The sequence below is a fragment of the Ochotona princeps genome, chromosome 14 (assembly GCF_030435755.1).
Source record: "Ochotona princeps isolate mOchPri1 chromosome 14, mOchPri1.hap1, whole genome shotgun sequence".
Classification (NCBI taxonomy): domain Eukaryota; kingdom Metazoa; phylum Chordata; class Mammalia; order Lagomorpha; family Ochotonidae; genus Ochotona; species Ochotona princeps.
In genome coordinates, this window is record NC_080845.1 from 7831696 (window position 1) to 7845351 (window position 13656).

The 13656-nt window shown below is 50.3% G+C and overlaps 1 protein-coding gene across 9 annotated transcripts in view; it reads left to right on the top strand.

Annotated features, from left to right (window-relative positions):
• Positions 1-7711: 7711 nt before the first annotated feature.
• DENND1A (DENN domain containing 1A) overlaps positions 7712-13656 on the top strand; it is a 496909-nt gene continuing 490964 nt past the window's right edge. For 4 of the 9 annotated variants that reach the window (XM_058672452.1, XM_058672453.1, XM_058672455.1 and 1 more), the window contains exon 1: positions 7712-7952. In XM_058672452.1, the coding sequence (XP_058528435.1) occupies positions 7936-7952 (17 nt within the window). In that variant the 5' untranslated portion in view covers positions 7712-7935. The remainder of the gene's footprint in view (positions 7953-13656) is intronic. The other 5 variants (XR_009246616.1, XM_058672457.1, XM_058672458.1 and 2 more) reach the window with 3 other exon arrangements.

The following is a 13656-nucleotide window of genomic DNA, read 5'->3' on the forward strand; positions in this document are numbered from 1 at the left end:
GGCTGGGGTAGGCTGTAGCCCTCATCAACGGGAGCTAGAACTGGGAGTGGGCCGGGCCACGCCAGACAACAGCACCCACTGGCAAATGCTGAGGTGAAGTGGGCTATACTAGATTGGGCCATAGCACCTACCAGCACACATGAGACCTGGGAAAGGGGGGGAAGTGTAGGCCGGTAGGGAGGCTGCGGGGGGCTTCCTTGCTGGGCCACTACTCCCACTGGTGAGCATGAGAGCCGGGATCAGGCACAGACCAGGCTGGGCAGGGCTACAATACCTGATGGCCTGCATGTGAGCTGGATTAGGGGGGAAAGGCAGGCTGGGCTGACTGTACATGCATAAACCAGAGTGGGTGTGGGTTGGTTGGGCTTTGCTGCAGCATGAACTGGCAAATGCTGGCACTGGGGCAAATTCTGTCAAGCTAAACTTCAGAACCACCTGGATAGTACAAGATCTGGGAGTGGGCCCAGTAGGGAAACTGTGGGAACCTCTCTCTTGGGTTGCCACTCCCACTGGTGAGCATGAAAACCAGAGGTGGGGGCGGGTATGGCTAGACAGAGAGTGGCACCCATCAGCATGAGTATGTGGACTGGATAGTGGGGCTGGTTGGGGCTTCAATGCCCATTGACATGTACAAGAGCTGAATGGGATGTGGGACAGACTGGACCAGTCTACTATACATACTGGCAAGCATGGGCACCAGCGAAGGAGGCAGGCCTGGTGGGAGTTTGGGGGTTGCTCTGACTAGGCTGCAACACCCACTTGTGTACGTGAAAGCTGAATGTGTTATGGGCAGGATCGGGCTGGTTTGCACAGGAGGTGGGGCTGGAGATAGAAATGACCCAGCAATTGCAACTACCAATGTGCGTGTAGGCTGATGTGGGTGACAGACTAAACCAGACTTTGTATTGGCAAACACACACAAGAATCAGATTTGGGATCACCTCAGATCAGGTTTCTTTGGGGATCCCCACCCAACTGAACCACTGGTTTCAGAATTCCAATCATGAGGAGAATTGCAGTTTCCATGGGCTGATCATGGAGCGCATGTGTTAGAGCTTGGTCCCTTCAGTGGATTAGATGGAGGAGTGGACAGCATATCCAGGTGCACATGGAGGATGTGGCAGTCCATTGGATCCTGAAGAGGACACCTGATACCATGGCAGAGGAAGGAGGGCAGAACATATTGATCAACTACCCCAGCCAGCATTGGCAGTGAATATCTGGGCAAATGGAGACTCTAAGATGGACTGTGCCAGCCAGTGGATCCTGGAGGGATTTCATCATGCTTGGAGTGGTGAGATAGACAGCAATTCAGAAATATTAAACTACCAAAATCAGTTGAGCAGGACCCTCAGAGCATGTCCCACATCAGGCACCCTGGGATGACATTGGGTGCCTGTTCCTCATCCCAGGATATGGAGGTGGTTGGGAGGCTGGGTGTGGCTTCTCCCCATATATTCCCCTTCCCGCAGATACAGAAGACAAAAAAAAAAAGAATGTGGAAACAATGGTCTCACAGTTTCCTCTAGCCCTTGACCCTTCCCTTCAACTGTGTAAACATCATCAAAAATAAATTTTTTAAAAAAGAGAGAGAAATGGAGGTTTAGAGCAGGGGAAGTGGAGGATTCCCCACTCTGTCAGCTCCCAGACTCCAATTATTTTTTTTTAAAGATTTATTTTATTTTCATTACGAAGTCAGATATACAGAGAGGAGGAGAGACAGAGAGGAAGATCTTCCATCCGATGATTCACTCCCCAGTGACCACAACGGCCAGTGCTGTGCTGATCTAAAGCCAGGAGCCAGGAACTTCTTTCAGGTCTCCCACTCGGGTGCAGGGTCCCAAGGCTTTGGGCTGTCCTCGACTGCTTTCCCAGGCCACAAGCAGGGAGCTGGATGGGAAGCAGAGCTGCTGGGATTAGAACCAGCGCCCATATGGGATTCTGGCGCGTTCAAGGCGAGGACTTTAGCTGTTAGGCCACGCTGCTGGGCCCCCCAGACTCCAATTATGATGAGCAGGAAGGGACCTGCAAGGTGAACTTGAGTTCTCGGTGAACCTGGGTGCTCTGCACCTATGTCAGTGGCCTCTGAGGGACCCCCACCACCAACTAGACTACCAAGTTTTCTGGTGTGTCCTGGGATGTTATAAAATAGTATTTGTGTGAGTAAAGAAAATAAAACACAATTGTGATATGGGAAAAATGTGGTGAATTCTTACAATAGGTGATTTGTAGCTAAATAAATAAATAAAGACTCCAGGTACCTTAGTGTTCTAGAACAGCAGCACACTGTTTAATTCTGATGCCTTGGCCTATATAATTAGAAGCGCATTCCAGATCTTTGGAGGTTGTTGTATTTTTGCTGCAAGAAACAGCCTTCTAAATCCTAAGCACAAAAACCAAACAGGTACAGAGGGGTGAGGGCAAGCCCGGAAATGGAGAAGCATCAAAGTGTCAGTGCAGGTGGTATCGCCCCTCGGGTGGACTTTAATCTGCTCCATCTGCTCCATCAGCCTATTTTGACAACAGTCAAGAAGGCAAAGTTCCGAAACCCCCTGTTCTTCCCCGGAAGGGTTCAATTCCAGCACTCACTTGTGCCCTATGCTTGCAGGCATCTGATTCACCTAGGTTTAAAGGAATCACAAAAGCACTAAGTCACTGATTTACTGATTTTTAGAACAAAAAAGAACTTGGGAGAGAGATTCGCTTGTGGGAAAAGCGAGGCTCAGAGAAATAAAATGGCTTGTCCAAGGTCACATAGCTCAGCACGGCCAAGACTGCCGGCTGCCTCATGACATCTTTCTTCTCCTTCCTGCCAGGAAATGCCATCCCCTCCTTTTCAGCTGTATGTTCAAAGGATTGGAATAAAGGCCTTGTTGCCGAGTGAGGTGTGGTGGCATGAAGTATGCACGGATCGGTGGAATGCCCTTGGAAGGGGCGTAAGCAGTCCCTGGGAAGCAGACTTAAGGGTCATGGGCTGGAGTGGGGTATGTCCTGCTTCCTTCCCACCGGCTGGATTGCAGATGAGAGGGCTGTGGCCCTCGCAGCCATCCTGGATCCTGAGGCAGAAGCTGCATTTGTAGAGCAGGAGAGCAACAGAAACGCTGTGTCTCTGATAACTGAGGGATGTGTCATCCCCACGCTGGAATGTTCGTCTCCAGACCTTATGTGGGAGATATATCACTTCTCTGTGTTTCAGTCTGCGACCATTTACAGCTGAATTCGAACAGATCCAAAACTACAGTAGGAGAGTTGCTTGTGGGCTCAGATCTTCTGAATCCAACCTGGGACTTAGGCTTATTGCTGTTAGTAAGAAATGCCAAATTGCTAAATGTTTTGGCTATAACAGTTGTGACATTTTTTTAAAAAGATTGTTTTATTTGAAAGGAAGTTATAGAGAGGATGAACAAGCTTCCATCCGCCTGTTTATTCCCAAAACGGTCACAATGGCTAGATCTTTGCTAAGCTGAAGCTGGCAGTCCAGACCTCCACCTGGGTCTCCCTTACAGGTGGCAGAGGCCAAGCACTTGGGTCATCTTGTGCCATCTTCCTAGGCACATTCGCAGGGAGCTAGATTAAAAGTGGAGCAGCTGAGACTTGAACGGGCACTCGTGCAGACTGTGTCACAGGTGCATCATGGAGGTTCAGCTGGCCCCAGCTGCTGTTAAATCTTCAGTGTTACTTATAATCCAGTCTAAGTGCTAAGTACTTCAGCTTTAAAAAGATTTATTTTATTTTTATTTGAAAGTCAGAGTTGTAGAGAGGAGTGATAGACAAGGTCTTCCATATGCTGGGTCACTCCTCAAATGGCTGCAATGGCTTGAGCTGGGGTGGTCCAACGCCAGGAGCCAGGAGCTTCCTCCTGGTATCCCACATGGATGCAAGGGCCCAAGGACTTGAGTCATCCTCTACTGCTTTCCTAGTCCATAAGCAGGGAGCTGGGTCGGAAGCGAAGCAGTTGGGATGGGTATCAGCACCCACATGGGATGCTGCGCCGCAAGCAGAGGTTTAGCTAGCTATGCCCCAATGCCTGCTCCAGTACTGAGTTCTTCTTAATTGTCATTAGCTCATTTATTCAATCTTCATTTCCACTTTCTACAAAAACACATGAGGCTCAGAGATGGAATCACTTGCTCGAGGTCACGTGTGTAGTAAGAGGCAGAGCTACAGTTGGACCCAGGCGGTCTGGTTCCAGAACCAGCGGTCTCAGCTCTCCCTCATGCTATGAGCCCCCATATCATCCTTACACCCATTTTACAGAGGAACTGAAGCAGCTATTCGTCCAACTATTTGCTTCAAATCACTCTGCTAGTTAGTACTGCCGCCAACACAGACGCCAGGCGCCTGACTCAGTCTAGAGCCGTCTCTCAGACCACCCTGTTATCTCGGAGGCCACCTGGGCTGACACACAATCCCTCCTGACTCCTCTAATGCGTGCACACACACACACACACACACACACCCCACACACCCCACCCAGCAGGCACGCAGACATTTTTGTGGCCAGGATGGCTACAACCTCCTTTGAAAAGCAGCCAGCTTTGCCCTCCACCAAAATAACTTTGTTTTATTTATAGTCTCCGGCTCAGAGCTTTTGAACTGGCTGCTCATTCCCGGGAAAGATCTTGATAACAACTGTTCCTTGGAGAGGGTTCATAAGAAACAAGGTGAACAAACACCACAGAGTCCTGCCTGTCTGGCAGAGCTTCGCTCCTGGGCGCATCTGTTACTTGGTGTTGGTGTCTGGGTTCAACAGACTTGAAACTCAACATGACATTTTGGACATTGTCACTTTTTTTTTTTTCATTTTGTTTGAAATCCAAAAAAATTCACCTTTTGCCTTCAACCACCTCAGGGCAAAAGAGAAATGATCTTTATCTAGAATGTGACTCCAAATGTGTGTGTGTGTGTGTGTGTGTTTAGATTTATTTATTTGTATTTGAAAGGCAGATTTTACACACAGAGAAGTAGAGATGAGACAGAGGTCCACCACTGGTGACTTCACTTCCCAAATCGCTCCAGTGGCCAGAGCTGGGCTGATCCAAAGGCAGGAACCAGGAGCTGGTTCTGGGATGCTGATGTTTGAAGATGGAGGATTAACCTGTTGAGCCATGGTGTCAGCCCTGCTAAAGGAGCCTGTCTCTTGCTTCCTTTTCTCTCACTGGTTAGGGACGAGGGATCTTTTACCTGTGGTGACTCTAGGATGGTACTAGGGTGAGGAGACACTCCAGGCATCTATAGGAGCTTAAGTGGCACTTCAGAACATGCAAGAAAAAGAGGAAGGAGAAAGACAAGAAAAGCTCCCCAGCCCATCTGGCCTGTCGGGAGAGGTCCCCCACAGGCCTGCCTGCACGCCAGGTGTCTGCACTGACTCAGCCCTGAGGCTCAGCTGGGGTTCTTCAGTGACTAGGTCACTGTGAGAGCGTGCCTCAGTTTCCTCATTTGCAAAACAAGGGGATTTCTGCCCGGCTTGGCCCTGACCAGGTGCTACTGCTTCACAAGCTCCGCTCAAGCCACTCCTTAACCGTGGCTCACAAGCCTCTCATTACTGCCTCTTTTATGAGCCCTCTGGGCCTAGCGGGGTGAACTGGGGTGTTCCTGCAAGTGAGCCCCCAGGGAGGGCAAGGAATGGGGAGCAGATTGGTAGTGATCCTGCCTCTCAGACACTTTGGTTTGGATGAGTTATTATCCAGCTATGGCAAACAGATCTCTGTATGAGTCCCTCAAAGGACTGACAAAGCTGGCGGTGGCGAGGGCACTCCGGCCATCCGCTAAAAGTCTGAGAGGAAAGCCTCAAGCAGCAGGTGGGGGAGTGGATGGCGTGATGAGGTAGAGGAACTGACTGGCAGGCATGGGGTTTTCTTTTCTTTTTTCTGTTTTTTTTTTTTTTTGAACTTTTTTTCTTTATTTTTGACAATCTTCACATAGTTAATTAGGGCAAAAAGGTTCAAGGGCTACAGGAAAGTGGGTAAGACTATTATTTCCATATTTTGTTTTTCATGTATCTGGGGTAAAGGGAGAGATAAAGGGAGAAGTCCCACCCAGTCTCCCACCCATCCCAGGTCCCCAGTGTGGGGTCTTGCTCAAGTGGTTTTGATAGCTCAACAGTTACGAATTGCTGCAAATCTCACCATTCCAAGCACGATGCGGTCTCTGAAGAATCCACTGATTGACATAGTCCATCTTAGAGTCTCCGTTTGCCCAGTTTTTCACTGCCAACATAAGGCTGAGGTAGTTGACTAACTTGTTCTGTCTTCTGTCTTTCCATGGATAGGGTTCTGATCCAGCAGTTCGATTAGGGACATCTCCAAAGAAGCTTTGTCTGAGGTGTTCCCAGACCAGATTCTTGTGTGTGCTAGCAAGTACAGGGCTCGGCACAGTCCATCGCCCCAATCAGCTGGTTGGTTGCAATTGCTGGGTCGCTTCTGTTTCCAGCGTTGTCTTCCACTGGAACCAATGGGTGTTGCAGTCCAGCCTAATTCTGCCCAGCACACACTCGGCCCTCACAGAAACCAGTGGGAGCTGCAGCCTAGTCAGAGCGACCCACAATAACCCTCACCAGGCCCACCCCCTGTCCTGGTTCCCATGCTTGACAGTATGTACAGTAGACTGGTCCAGTCTGTCCCACATCCCATTTGGCTCTCATACATATCAATGGGCATTGAAGCCTAGATCAACCCAACCAGCCCACCTATGCAACCCACACACATGCTGGTGGGTGCCTCTCTGTCTAGCTACCCCAGCCCCTGTCCTGGTTTTCGTGCCCTCCAGTGGGAGTAGTAATCCAAGAGGGAGGAGCCCACTATTTCCCTTTAGGCCACTCCCACTCCTGGATTATGCACTCTCCAGCTGGTTCTGCAGTTTAACTTGACAGAATTAGCCCCCAGTGCCAGCTTCTGCCAGCTGATGCTGCGGCAAAGTCCAAGGAACCCTCACCCACTCTAATTTATGCTTGCATCAGTCAGAGCAGTCAGCCAAGCCCGGCTTTTCCCTGATCTAGTCCACATGAGGTGCACAGGTGTTGTAGCCCTGCCTAGTCTGGTCTGCACCCATCCCAGCTCACGCTCTCCAGTGGGAGTAGCCGTCCAGCAGGGGAGCCCCTCCATATTCCCCCCGCCGGCTCCGCCCCCTCCCTTCCTGGTTCTCACGTGTGCTTTTGGTCGCTGCAGTCACATCCGGTACAGGTAACCTCACCTTGGCATTCCGTAATGTGCATTGGTTTTTGTCGCGACCGAACCTGGCTCGACCCACACTCTGTTCTGGTGCTCGGATTCGCCAGTGGATGACGTGAACTGGTTCAGCCTGGTCTGCCCCTGACCCATGCCAAATGTATGCCAGTGGGAAACTTCAGGCATGGGGTTTTCAAAGGGAAAAACTTGTGTTTTCATGGAGGCCTGCGCGGGAGAGCAGCTGGAAGGGAGGAATCCCTACAGGGAGACCCGGGTGGTCTCCAAGACTGGATTAGGGTGTGTTCAGGAGGACCTGTGTTGGAGGTGTCTACGGGACAACCCTGAAGTAGGGATCTTCCTGGCCCTCCACCAGGAAGTCGCAACCTCTAGAGGTCCCATACAGGCAGAAGGTGAAGGCGGATGCGCGGGTCCGCCCCCTCCCGCCGCCCCGCCTCCCTCACGAGCGCGAACTACACTTCCCAGCAGGCCCCGCGCGCCGCGGGCGGGCAGGCGGGAGGGGGCGGCGGGGGCGGCGCGCGCCGGGGACGCGCGCCGGCGACCATGGCGTTCGCCGGGTTGGAGCGAGTGCATTAACCCCGGGAGGCGGCGGCAGCGGCGGCGAGGGAGCGAGCCTCGAGCGGGCGGGCCCCAGCCTGAGGGAAGGGAGGAAGGGGCGGGGAGAGCGCCAGAGGGAGGCCGGTCGGCCACGGGCGGGCGGGCAGCGCAGCGCCAAGCGGGGCCCGCGGGCCCATGAGGAGGCCCGGGGACCATGGGCTCCAGGATCAAGTGAGTGCGGCCGGGCGGAGCCGGGCCGGGCGCGGGGCGGCGAGGCCGGGCCAGGGCTGCAGGCCGCGGGCCGCGCGGGGAGGGGGGAGACTTGTTGCCGAGACCCGAGGGGCGCCCTGCGAGCTGGCGTCACGCGGGGAAGGGGACGGTTGCCATGGCGATCCGGGGAGGCGCGGGGCCGCGGTGTGCGCTGGGGTGGGCTGGCGCCGGTGGTCAGGTGCCCGCTCCTCACCTGAGGGCGGAAACTGCTGAGCTCACAAGGTGGCCTCCTTCCTCCCTGGGGTTTCCAGAAGCCCCTGAAAATGGTCCTACAACTGTCGGGAGGGGGACTGGGAAATCTCCTTAAGCAACTCGCCACATGGGTGTGTTTGGGGTCCCCTGAGAGTTGGCAGCTCGGCGAGGTTGCCGTGTGGATGGCTTCCTGAGGCCTGCGGCGGGGGGGGCCCTGAGAAGTCGTGTGAGGTCTTGCAGGGAGGGGCCGCTCTGGGTGTAAGGTCTGGGTGGCCTGAGGAGGAAGGCCCTTCCCTCTCCTCCTTCGGCACCCCCCTAACTGCGAAAGCTTCGACACAGTCAGGGCCAAAAACTGTGAAGGAAGATGCCTTCGCGTTGTAACCGTGCACCTGATCTTGATTGTTATTGGCAGGGTTTTGTAATCCAATCTGCTAACTCCCCTGCCTCATTCATTCACCTGGGGTGCCCCGTGTGGGGTCAGTGTTGAGTGGAAATGGTTGATACGTGTAACTTCAGCAGCCGTGGAAACGTTGTTGCTCTCCTTCTAAGACCCAAAGTTGACTTTGGAAAGTGCAACTTTTCTGAGCTCCAGTTTGGGCGTGTGGCTCTGGACTGTGTATCTCCCCTCACAGCCAGGTCCTCTACTGGCCTCTCCCTTCCTCAGCCGGCACATGAGCTGCTTTATCTCTAATCACTAACAAATGTTCACTTTTCCTCTATGACTAACAGGATTGTTTAAGGGCATTTAAAAGCTGAGTTGACAGCAGAGGGTTTGCCACGAAACAGCTTACATAGGACACTTGACACTTACAGCAAACTTTTTGGAATGTGTTTATTTCAGCAGTTTGAAACTTGTGCTAGGGAAGGCTGGAAAGGGAAGGGCCTCTAGGGCGAAGACTAGTAACTATTCAAGCATTACATCTTCGGACCAGGGGATGCGGGCAGGGTGACCTTTGCCCAGCCTCACAGGCCCCTGGATGGTTGGGCTTTCCCATTGACAGAATGTGTCTGATGTGTGACACAGTGGCCCTGCTCAAGGGAGCTAGGAAAGATTGCTTCTAGGAATGAAAGTGGAAGTTAAGTGACTGTGCTGTTAATCCTTTAAGTTTGTAGAAATGTAAAGTTTAGTGATCTAGTTGAGAGAGAGCAGGATGTGTGAGGACGGGATGTATTAGGGGAAATAAAAGCCTGATCATTTATTTGACACTTCAGTGCCAGCAGTGTGTGATGCATTGGGAGCAGGGAGGCCCTCTGTGTTTAGTCGCTGCTTTCTAGTCAGAACTGTAGACTTGGGTTTCAGTAGCACTTAGAAACACTTTCTGAAAGTTACCTTGCAGTCGCAGAGTGTGTTGTGAGGGCTTACTCTTCCTGTGAAAGAGAAGTCCAGAAACTTGCCTGATGGGAGGTGACAGTTGCCAGAGCCGGCATTCACATTCAGACAACCAGCTGTAGGTGTCTGGCTCTTGTAAGCAGCAGGTTGATGAATGCATTTCTCATGTCTTGGGGAACCCTTCATTGAACTGTCTGGACGCTCAGAAGTTAGGAAGCACCGTGGTTTCCAGTGACTGGAGCCTACAACATCTGCCTGCAGCTGGGAATGGCATGGGTAGGTGGCAAGGAAGTCCTGTGTTGAACGGCTGCCCTACTTGCTGGAGAAGAGTGCTTTGGTTACTACTGGCCTGTCCATTGTGCCTGTGGAGCGCGTGGGCTCTGGTGTTCACCTGCTGGGATGAGAGCTCAGTGTGCAGGCTCCATTGTGTAGGACAGCTTTGGGGGTGGGGAGCAGGCCCTGGGTCCTGGGGCCCTCCAGCAGGAGCGCTCTGAGGCTGCCTCTGTTTTCTCTAGCTTATCTTGGGTGCTGTGACAGTGTGTAATCAGATCTAGATCTAAGTTCAAATTCCAGCTCTTTTTCATGCCAACTGTGACACTTTGCTTAGACTACCACCTTCAACCCCGTTTTTCAGATGAAGACCCCGTGTCCAGGTTGCAGGACCACTGTACGTACAGGAATGCCAGGCCTGTGTTAAAACACTCGTGGCTGTGTAGTTTTCCTCTTCACCTTCTTTATCAAAAAACTAAGAAAAGCTGGTATATTATATACTAACCATGTCAGAGAAAGGTATCTTTCGGGTAGTGGCGAAGAAAGTTTCAATGATCAAGGAATTAAGACTGTGAACACGCAGAGCAGGCCTGAACATTGTCGCATTATTAAAATAAAAGTTGATGAAAAACCATCGTGTGTGTGATTGTGGGGCTGGTGTCTTGTACAGTCCACGGTTAAAGCAGGTGCGTTGCCAGGCCCAAGTGCTGAGCCTGAGCACTTGTGCAGAGGTTCTGGCTGAGACTGGTCGAGCAGAATCTATCAGGCACCATGGTAATGCTTAACCCTAACTACATCCTCAGTTTAGGGACTCTGCCATGCTATTACTTATTAACCATGTCTCTCGGAGCAGAGAATGGGAGCATCCAGGCCTGAGATCAGATGCCATCACCCAGAAGCCGGCCGTCATGCCAGTTGCCCATCGCCCACCTTCCACTTACTGCCCTTCTCCCAGCCTAGGCCAAGTGTTCCTTCCCTTGCTTTCTCTGGCCCCTTGTATTTATTGCTGTGATGGTGGCCAGTCTAAGCTCCTCGTCTGCTTCCCATACTAAGCTGGACATAAACTTGGAGAGCAAGGACTCACTTGTCATTCATTTCCCTGTGTCAGCCTCAGTGCCTGGTATGTGATTGTTTAGATCCTGACTAAGTTCTGTGATTAAATGTATGTGGAGTTAAAAGTTTTTCCATTTGAGCCCTTGAGAGAGTTGTTATAAAGTTGAAACCCAGATTGCCCTGGTCTAGGCAGACTTTTTTTTCCTTACGAGTGTTTAGTTCCCCCTGATTTTTTGGAAGGTATATTGCTTTGCCTCCAAAGGTCACTGGTAGGCAGGAGGTCTCTGGAAACCTAAACCCTTAACCCAAGCAGACATTTCCCTTGAGGGCTGAAGGGAGTGCTGGAAGCTGACCATCTTTGGCAGGTATGTTTAAATCTTATTTAGTGTTTGAGTGATCCCAGTGGACCGCAGTGTGGTTAATATGAAGCCATTTAACTGATAATGCAGACACACAGCAGGAAACTGTGTGGCAGTTTAATATTGCTTGTGGTGACATCTCAGGAATTGCTTCCAGGCACCCAGGGCAGGAAGTGGGCTGTGAGTAATCGAAGGAAGTATTCTAAGTGAGCTTGAAGGAACCTGACATTTATGGGCTCCGGGAACAGGGGGTAACCAAGTGGGTCTCGAGGTGGTGGGCCTTCTGTCTTCTCCTGCTTACCTGGCTTCCGCTCCCATCAGGCCGTGACCTCTCCTGGGTTGATGACAATAAATATGCCCACTCATTCACCTATAGTTCCAAGGAGAGTGTTAGGTGCATATTAAGCACTTTCATAAAGGGTTAGCCATCACTATCATAATTGAAGACATGGTACTGTGCCTAGCAGTATGCTTAGTACCAGGGTCACAAAAATGAACAGATTTTTCTTGGCTTTACTGCTTTCTAAAGTAGTAGATACGTATGTCTGACAAAAACAAACTCTTGTAGGCTCTCCCTTACCTTGAACACCACAACACTGGAAAACAGTCACATAGTTTCTATGATGGTAGAGCTTGAGCTCAGGATGCATTGATGAAGAAGTAAAGGAGCGACTGTCCGGGGGAGCAGGAGAAGTTCCTTAAGGAGACAGTGTTTCTGTTGGAAAGAGTAGGGCAGTGCTGGTTGTTGTGTATGTGCGAGAGCAGGATGTGTGAGGACAGGACATACTAGGGAAATTAAATCCTGATCACTTATTAGGCACTTAAAATGCCAGAAGTTGTCCTGGACTTTGGGTGTGACCATGGAGAACAACGCAGGCACATTTCTTCTCTGATGGTGCTTAACCTGGTAGGCCTGACCAAAAGAAAGCAAGGGAATTTCTATAAAGCTATGTGCAGGTGCTGGAAAGGAACATGGCCCCTGATAGGAGTGGCTAGCTACGTCTGAATAGTTAAAATCCTGGTTTTATTTAGCAGGCCTGCGGGAAGAGCTCACTGTGGAGATTACGTTTGAGCTAAGATGTAACAGATAAGGCAGTGCGAGTCCTGTAAGGGTATGGGCCAAGACTTTTTATTCCGGGCGCAGGTCTTCAGCCAGGGAACCCTAGACACATTTCAGGAACCAATGGGAGGCCAGTGCACTGAAGTAATGGCTGGTAGCAGAAAGGCCTGAGCTGACGTCAGAGGGATGGACTTGGACAAGGCATTGAAAGGGGTGGGAGTTCCTGAAACTGCTTTGGTAAGAGAATTCACATACTATAAAACCCACCTTGAAAGTTTCATATTAAATGTTTCTTTAATGTATCCACAAAATGATTTTTTTCTTAACCACTGAATTCCAGAACATTGTCGGCTCCTCAGAGAGAAGCCTTCAGATCTGTCAGTGGCTTCTCATGCCCTAGAGCTGTCCCGGCTTGGGCAATCACTAATCTCTGACAGGTTGATCAGAAAGTTCATGGCAAATGTGTACAATGAGGAAATGATGCATGGATTTCAATTTAATTTTTTTGCATCCAAATAAACTTGTGTTTGAATTGTTTACTCTGGGCTTTCTGTGAATTTCATATAAATGGCATCATAGGTAGCCCTTTGTGTCTGGCTTCTTTAACTTAGTACAGTGGTTTTGAGGCTTGTCCATGTTGGAATGTATGTGTTTCATGACTTTTTGTAGCTGAAAAACATTCCATTATATGGATATGCTGCATAGGACCTACCATCCATCAGTTAGGTTTTAGTGTTTTCATTTTCTCAGTATTATAAATAATGTTGCTCTGAACATTTTTGTGTGGAGAAGTGTTTTCATTCTGGAGTGTACTCCTGGGAGTGAAATTACTGGATCATAATTCATTTAGCATTTTAAAGAGTTGTTTAATTCTTTTCCGAAGAGGCCACACTACCTTGTGTAGAGGTTATCTGACTGTGGCTTTCTTTGATTTGGCCCAAATAAGTTCTGTAGAAAACCCACAATGAGAATAAAAGATATGTTTCTTAGAAGAGGTTGGATCTTGAACTGAGAAAAAGAAATTTGTTGGAGGGGATTCCCAAGTTAGGAATAGTGGAAACTGCCTTGATGTGAAAGTGGGGGATAGGAGCGGGTGTTTGGCTGGTGGTTACGGCACTTGCTTCCTGTCATGGAGTTCCTGGATGTGGTGCCAGCTCTGACTCCCAACTCCAGCTTCCTGCTCATATGGACTCTGGGAGGCAGTGGCAGTCTTCCAAGTAGTTGCATTTCTGCCACTCATGTAGGAGACCTGGTTAAGTTTCTGGTTTTGGCTTTGACCCAGCCCTGGCTTTTGTAGGCATGTGAGGAATGAACCAGTGGATGGGAACCCTCCCTTTTTCTTTATCAGGTAAAAATAAATAAAATTGAAAAAAAATGGGATAAATGTATCTCATTGTTTTC